We start from the raw sequence: 8,856 nt of genomic DNA on the forward strand, positions 1-8,856 counted from the left end.
TATTTGGGGAGGATATAAAAATCCACTTTAGAAATACCTTGAAAATAACAGCTTTCTTGGTTGTTAAAAGTATAGAATACTGAGAAACAAATCTTGCAGAAAATCAGTAATTGTAGTTACAAGTTACTGCACAATTATAGCCACTGGAGGAAAAAAAAATAAAAAGGAATTTACTCTGGAGTTAAGTATAGAATCAATAAATGTGTCTTTCATTCTTTTGTTTAAAATTGATGCTTCTGAAATAGGACATGAGAACATTTACCAAGCAGCGGTATGGCTTTGTTAGGCCAACTCAGGTGGTACTTTTGTTCCTGATTGTGTTAAGGAAACCACTCTGCTGTCCCACCTGTTGTGCCCTACAAACTTCTGGATCCATCCTGGCATTCAGTTCACTTGATTCCGTTTCCAGACTTAAGTTAAACCATCTCTGCCTCTCGTTACTTGGAGAGTAATCTAAAGTGGACAGAACTGTTGTTCAAAAGCAAGTCTGAAAATTGCAGCTAGGACAAGAACAGCATTCAGCTTTGTAGAAGCTATAGGGAAGTTCTAAGAACAAGGTTTTGAACTATTCATATCTTTGCACGACTGGCTCGTTAAGTAACTATATTAATTGTTTTAGTGGAAAGAAGCAAAGCCCGATGAGCTAATGGACTCCAAATTGAGATGTGTGTTTGAAATGCCCAACGAAAATGATAAACTGGTAAGTAAGAAAAGAGTAAGAAACTGTCATACACTGACTTATGATCTTACAGAAATTTGTTTTCAACTTTTTAGAATGTTTGATTTGATGGTTAAGTGGATCTTTAGAGTTTAAACCTGGTTAAATGGATGGGAGAGGTGTTTGGTATATAACTCTTCAGGCACATGTTTTCACTGGGCCCTGATATTCACGTGAAAACATTGTTTGATGGCTGCCTCTTGTAGCCATTCATATGTGCTATGCTATCGGTTCATGCAGCTGAGCTCCCTACTTCTAGTACATGGCAAAGGTGCATGCTTAGAATTTGTACCTCTAGGTTTGCCTTTCCTGTCTTTCTGCCTTTTATGGAAACTAGTTTTAGGTACAGGTTATCTAGAAGGCTGAAGTAAGGTGAGGTAAGTCTTAACTATGGTGTCTGAGAATCAGCTGAGATGAATCTTCAAGTAGAAGGCAGATTTAAGCATTTGACAAAATTATTTTTAATACAGTTTTTATTTACTGCTTCTACTACTAGTTTGGCAATTATGGAGAGAAACAACTCCAAATTACACCGTTGTCGATATGCATAATGATGTATGGGGTGATTTATATTTTATTTCAGTATGAATGCTGATGTGCAGTATGCATGGCTTCTGTGTTGCAGCACAAACAAGTCAGCGTTGTCCTTTACCTTATAATTGCCATGCTAGCTTCATTTCAAATAGTTTGAACTATTGCCAAAAAATATTGTCCTTTCATTATTCATATTACTGATTTGCTTTAGCATTATAATGCTGTCAGATAAAAGCAGAGTCTTCAGTACCACATACAGGGAAAAGCAAATTGGATCATTTGCTTTTTAAAGTATGAAGTGCTTTTCAGTTTTAAAAATTCTCTTTCTAATTCAGCTGAATGAGAAAAGGAAGTACTGATTGGAAATTAATACATGCGCTGGGAATCCTAAATGCATCTTTTAAGGTAGTGGTACAGACAGGTAATCAGACCAAAAAATTAAAAAATCCCATTAGCTCTTTCATGCTTCTGACTTCAAACAAAATCAATTCCATTTGTGTAGGAGATGACAATTTCATTGTATATGGACTGAAGATGTCTGTTTTTATGTTGCCTGGTGTTTGGAATAATAGCTAACTGTCTGTTGTCCTGAAGCTTTGTGGAATATGGCTGAAATTCTTACACGTTACACATTTTACCCTCATTCTTCTGATTATTGAATCTTAATACTGTACATTCTTCTTTATTTACCTTTTATTTTTTTGGTGCTACTTTTAGCATTGTGAATTAGAGTGCTAATGCAGGATTTCTATAAACAACCTTATTCACTTTGTGGCTTTGGCTTTTTTAACTGTGCAGTCTGTAAGGTGTGTTGGGTGGAAGCAGCATGAATCCATGCATGTAAAATCTCATAATTTGTATGCATAAAGGATCTTCATGAAGTCTGCTGGCTGGCTAATAGTTGTATTTGCAACCATTCTTCTAATACAGTTTTTGGAGTGTAATGTGAGGGTAATACGGTCAGTATAATGGTCTTTTTTTTTTTTTTTTTGGTACAGATTAATTTGAGATGCAGGCTTTTATTCAGCTGCCTGTGTATGTGAAATGCTAAAACTGTAAATTTTAAGCATTAATTATCAAGGTACTTAGCTGGCTACCTTCCGTGTTTCTTACCCTCTTACTAAATTACATTCTAGATATAAGAAAATCACACTTGCTTTTAGTTTTACAGTAAAATGTGAGAGAAATGTAATGCTTTCTTACAGAACTAACTCCTTTTATATTTTCTTTAATACCTTTATAGTGTTGACTGTACCTAATCTTTATATTTTTCTGAGTAGCAGCATGGGGTTGCAAAACCTAATGCTTTAGGAGTTGATTTAGTCACTCACTTAAGCCTTGCAATGAGAAATGTGCCAAGACCTGAGGGCAAGGCTCACATACCACCTCAGGATGCAAGTACTTCAGTCAGCAACCTCTTTCTTCAGATGCCTACAAGTCATAGCCAGAAGATAGACATGAAGGAACCAGTCACTGAGGTCAGGCAGCAAAGGAGGTTTGCTCCAGGGAGATAAGTCTTAGGTCTCTATTGATGTTTCAGTACTGCTAAAGGAGTTCAGTTTAGCTAGTGAGCCAGAGAAAAAAGCGATACATCTTTCTCTGTTTACTCGTGATACAAGTATGCTGGTCTTTCTAAATCTAGTTAGGATTACCTGTGTAGAATAGCAGGATTTGGCATTTTGCATTGCAAAAGGTGTAAAATGAAAGTAGATGCTGTAGCCCGAATAATTGCTGTTTGTATAGGAACTAAAGAGAATCTTGGAAATCAGATTTTTTTTAAGTTGTTTTGTTTGTACATAGATACGTTACTTTTTACTAGGTTTTCTGTTATATTCAGAGTGGGCTGCTTCACATGCAGTGCAGTGGTGGTCTAAGTGACATAGCTGTATAGCCAATCAAGTAAAAATAGAGAAGCTTGAATGTACTGCCATGGGAATGGTGTTTTTTTGTGAATGGTAACCTGAGCTATACAGTTGAATCCATTCTGTTGTTACTGACTACTGAAGATCACTGTCTGTCTTGAGCAGAGCTGTGGGAACTATATTTTTATTTTTATTTATGGCTTTCTGGCAGCTTTTTGTGCTACTCTTTACTTGTGTCCAAAATTAGTATTGCATATTGCAGAGATGCTCTGAAACTTAGATGCCATGTTTGCACAAAACTTGAATTTCTCTCTAGTAAGAGGTTCTCAAAATGCAAAATATCTCAGCCATACATTATGTTAGTTGTAATACAACCTGTTTTCTTTCTACTTTGTTCTTACTATTGCAGCTTTAATTGTTTCCTTTTTGAATAAGATAGGTCCTTCCAACTGGACTAATTCTTCAAGCATCGTGTAGGCCAACTGCTTGAGCACTTAGGGCTAACCAAAAGTTAAAGCATATTACTGAGGGCATAGTCCACATGGCTCTTGATCACTGACAGGCACAGGGCATCAACCATGTTGATAAGAAGCCTGTGTCAGTGTTTAACCACCTTCACAGTAAAGAAGTTTTTCCCAGTGTGTAATCTGAACCTCAGCGCAGCTTTGTGCTGTTCCTGCATGTCCTTTTCTGCTTATTTTTTTTCTGTCAAGTTCAAATGCTGCGTGATGTATCTTATGCCATCTTTTGCATGCCTACTGGGTCGGTGTGAAGCAGCTGAAGTATTTGTTTTTGTCCCAGTGGCATTTAGTACCAGATGTAAAAAGTTCAGTCTTGTCTTGCTTTCCAATACTTGTGCTAACTGGAATTGAACCAGTAAAAAAGTCTTTTATTCAGATCATTTTAAGTATAGACTCAATAGAACTATATTAATAGCTGGGTTGTTCCAATTTTAAGCTGTGGGTAATTTTTCTCTAGATAAGTAAAATTCTCAAGTCGTTCTTAATATTTGTAGAATGATATAGATGCAAGCAAACCCGCTCCAGTACAGAATGCATCTAAGCAGGATGGACCGATGCCAAAACCACATAGTGTTTCACTTAACGATACTGAAACAAGGAAGCTAGTGGAGGAGTGCAAACGACTTCAAGCAGAGGTTATGAAGCTGTCGGAAGAAAATCGGCACCTGAGAGTAAGTTTTGCTTCCATGTTTGCGTTGAAGTGGCTTCGCTCTTCTCGAGTGAAAAGTCTGGCTTGTGATTAGGCTTAGAAATGCGTGTTTCAGAAAGTAGCTGCAGTTGTTGGGATGTCAAGATTGATTCGCGATGTAATTTTACTGTCCTGTTCACTGTGTATTTTATACTTCTCAGTTGTTGGGTCTTTGGGATTGTCATGGATGAGATACGGAAGCTACACCATTTTCTTCAAAGAAATGCAGTAAATATAGGCTCATTGAAGGTGGTTTTAGTTACTTTCTGTATCTCTTAATTTAGATTTAATAATGAATTTTAAATAAAAGCATATTATTATTCATTCTTAAGAATGAGTAAACGAGATCCAAAATGGTAACTCTGTTGCGCATTGTTAGTGAACAAGGACAATTGGTTGGCCAGAGGAGGTAAGCAAACAATACTTTGTAGTACCTTTATGGAAAGGTACCCTTTCAATAATCTGTAACTAATTGATAAGTGGTTCTTACATGACTGTTCTGTCTGTTTGCTTTTGGGTATCTAAAAAATTCATTGGCAGCAGTAGCCTTTTAAAGAACTCATAAATAATGATGTTTCTACACCTGTAACTGCTGATATGGGACTATTTGGAAAAATAAGACAAACAGAAGATGATTCTCCTTAACAATAAGGAATTACTGCTGTTTAATTCTTACATAGTAAGCAAAAGATGGATACTTCAGAGTCCATCTTTTCAAAATCTTAAGCAAAGCACTGGATTGCCTATCCTTATTCAAAATGTTCTGGTTTGCTGTGTTCAGATCCTGGCTTTTGGTATGATATAATATTATTTTTCAAATTATTTTCTTTATTGAAATGTTCACCAGTAGATTTGGCTTTTGAGTTAGGTTTTATGTAATTGTAAAGAAGATGTCTTCATAATTTTCTTCCATCTGTGTTTTTGTTTTTCTCCCCCCTTCAGGATGAAGGCTTGAGGCTCAGAAAGGTAGCACACTCGGATAAATCTGGATCACCCACAGCTTTGGCTCTCAGAGATAATGGCTCTAATTCTCTTCCATCACTTCTTGTTGTAATTGCAGCCATCTTCATTGGATTCTTTCTAGGGAAATTCATCTTGTAGAAAGAATGAGTGAGAGAAGCATGCATGCAAAATGCAGCTTCTTTTTTTTTTTTTTTTTTCTTGGCCAGAAAAAAAAGATTTGTTTACCTACCACTTCATTGGTAGTATGGCCCAAGTGACCATTTTTGTGTACAGCATCGTAACAGGCTTTGCCTTTAATGATCTCGCACGGTTAGAAAACACAATCTAAAAAGACAAACTGTTCGGCTACTGGACAAAATTGTACATTAAGTCATCAATAGCAAGTGTCAGTTGCACAGTCAGTCCTTTATGAAAATTCATAAATAAAGAATTGTTCTTTCTTTCTGTGGTTTTAATAAGAGTTCAAAAATTGTTCAGAGTCTTGTAAATGTTATTTTAATAATCCTTAAAAATTTTATCTGTTGCTGTTACCTCTTGAAAAAATGATTTATTAGATTGCTAATCCCACTCATTCAGGAATATGACAAGAGGTATTCTGGGGGAAATGGTGCCTCTTACTGTGTAAATTTTCTCCTTACATTACTTTGCTAATACCATGGCAGAATTTCTTTCTTATCCCTCATGAGGCATTGTTGAGAGTTCTTCATCCTTACAATCCTGTCCCATAATATTTAACATTACAAAAGAAATAAAATTGTTAACAGATTTTCTGCTGGGTAGCCTGTTTGTGTGTGTCGTACTTTTAGAAGGGATTCCTAACAAGTTCATTGTTCATGGCAATTTGCTGCTTGTAACAAATGGCTATTTTGAAGTTTATTTGCATAAGTCTCTGGCTTAGACTGTTGTTATTGAAGCTTGGAGGAAGAAAAAAAAAAAAAAGGGGGGGTTCCATTCTGTTTGTTTAAAAAAAAAAAGAACTGTTTTCTGGCTGCTTTCAGCTATAGAGGGGATAATTGTCAAACTTGTTTTGGGACAGAATAATTTGGATATCCAGCAGGTACAAATACCAGACTTGAATGTTTTCGATATATTAAGAATTAGCTTGCATTGTGCGGAAGTGTAATAATCAACCTTTTGTTCCATCTTTGGATCTTTTGGGTGTCTTCCAAGAGTCAACATTTTTCTCCTTTGATTTCCATAAAGGTACTTAATTCACATATACCAAATTATGTTTTGTAGTTCCGTTTTAGCCGATGCTCAAAAACGCGATTTGGATGATTGAGACACCCATAATGAATTCCATGATGCGGAAGAGTTGATATTTGCTGAGTGAGTCTTAGTTGCTCACGTGTTGAAAATGAAAGTCATTTTTATGCAGCTCTTGGCAGACCTACCTGTGTTAACCATATATATAGCTAAGTTTCAATGAATGCGTTTTTGGGGGTCTAAAATGCTTCCCTGCACTTAATCTCATGTCTTGCCTCATCTCTGAATATCATAAAAACAAACAGTAGTAATGGAACAAAATATTATCTGTACTTTTGACTAAGCTTAATCCAATACAGGGAATTACTTGTAAACTGAAAAATTATGGAAGGGATATACTCCTGTAAGTGAAATTGTGTAAGCTTTTGGACAGCTTGACTTGATGTGGTGCAGCTAAGTATGTTAGACCTTGGTATATGCACACGTTGTGTAGATGAGAAAAATGTTCTAGAGAAGATGTACATTATCTTGGTTGCCTTTGATTTCTAGTGATTTTTTTTTTAAAGAAAACTATAATTACATCATGTTCTGTTATTGTTCTCTGTGATAAACTTTTTATAAAATTTTGCATATGTGCAAGGAAGATGAAGAAAATACAAAAAAACCTGCTTATTTTCACTTAAGCATGCGAGCACAGGTGTTTCCAATTACTTGTTCCAGTGTCTGCATTCAAGTTGCCTTCCATCCCAGTGACTGGAAACGTTCTGTTAAGGTCCTGATTATTTTGGTTCCGCTGGTTCAGAATGGTGTAATTCTCCCAATTTTTTCTCGAACAGAACATTAACGCATCAAACTTCCATAGCCTGTTCCAAAGTGATTATGTGGAAAATAATGAAGGCAATAAGTGTGCAGGATGTAGTTTGCTTGAGACAGAGCAGCTAATCCTGCACTGAAGGAAAAAAAAAATATCCCCTGGAAGATCTTAAAATGTTTACAGCATATTGTACGGAGGTTTTCAAGGGTAGCTAGCACTTTCAGGACTTGAAGATAGAAAAAGGAGTCATTGCTCAATGTGGCTGACTCAGGTTTTGATGTCTGGCTGCAGTGAAAAGGAAAAAAACTAGATAAAATTGGATTGAAATAAATTCTCTCCATAAATACTGAACAGGTGGTTGTAAAAATTGGTCGTGGTTTGAGTGATGTCTTCAAAGTGAAAGTGTGCAGCAGTCTCGTAACCAGTGTGCTTACTAATGGTATAAGGAGACTGTCTTGGTTTCCAGTAATCCCTTCATAGCTGTATATAAAATGTAATGCTACAACTTTTTTGCTCTCAGGAGTCACTTTGGATGAGATCAACTGTATTCAGTGAATTATGTAATATGGATTAAATTGTTTGTCTTTGTTCCTGAAATGGTTAGAACTTCTTGCTTTGTCTGCCTGCTTACTCGTGTATGTAAGCATGGGGAAATACAGCCTCCGCTGCTCCTAGTGATAAGATCAGATGGCAATGCCCATGAAGTCATGTGAGGCTACATGTGTAACTTCAGTTAAATATGCATCACAAGTCCCATTTTGATTTCTCAAAAGGACAAGATGGAACAAGTATACAGTATCAAAGTGATACTTTAAAAGTTTGTCTGAATATATCACTTTACAAAAGGGTAGTGTGATGGTTCAGGTGAAAAAAAAAGCCTTGTTAAATAGAAAATATAGCTTCTGTAGTAATTCTGGACACCAAATTTAACCCACATTTTAAAATCCATATATGTATATGAAGTTCATTTTAAAAAGTTATTTGCATCAACGCACAATTTATTTGTGCCGTTCTACTCATTCTTGAAAAGCTGTTGACAAACTGTTGTCCAGGCTTGCATGTCTCTGCTGCTATGATTGAAACCGATTTATATATGAGAAGCAACCAAACACTAGCTTGAAAGTTCATTATCCTCTCGGGAGGAGAAGGGGTGGAGGGAGGAGGTGGAAGATGACATCTTGCCAAAGGGGGAAAAGACAAAGTCAATAAGTAAAGCTTATTTTTCAGGCCTTCCTCAAAGATATTAAAAGCTGAAGTGTTAATAAACCATTGAAAATGTAGTAGTGTCCTTTTTTTTTTTTTTAATTTTGAAACTTCTGAATATTTATGTTCTGTAGACTTTAGGATGCTGAATAGGTGTATCTAGGTCCCTGAAGGTGGCGTAACTGCCCTGCTGCTTGGTACTGCTAGTAAGTAGCAGGGAGTTGGCTTGGATGAAGATTTGCTGCTGGAGAGAAGAGCAGGTGCTTGAATCCACCCAGCATCGGGGATGCTGATGACCTGTCACGTTTACAATAATCATGTCAAAGAGTTTTTCTTTTCCAGTCTGG

At 36.4% G+C, this 8,856-nt stretch overlaps 1 protein-coding gene across 1 annotated transcript in view; it reads left to right on the forward strand.

Moving 5' to 3' along the window:
* Positions 1-7,052, forward strand: part of VAPA (VAMP associated protein A) — a 29,731-nt gene extending 22,679 nt beyond the window's left edge. Inside the window, exons 4-6 of the mRNA XM_068671644.1 lie at positions 620-700; positions 4,130-4,306; positions 5,266-7,052. Of these exons, the coding sequence (XP_068527745.1) occupies positions 620-700; positions 4,130-4,306; positions 5,266-5,424 (417 nt within the window). The 3' untranslated portion in view covers positions 5,425-7,052. The remainder of the gene's footprint in view (positions 1-619; positions 701-4,129; positions 4,307-5,265) is intronic.
* Positions 7,053-8,856: the final 1,804 nt, after the last annotated feature.

Source organism: Anas acuta, chromosome 2, assembly GCF_963932015.1.
Source record: "Anas acuta chromosome 2, bAnaAcu1.1, whole genome shotgun sequence".
NCBI lineage: Eukaryota > Metazoa > Chordata > Aves > Anseriformes > Anatidae > Anas > Anas acuta.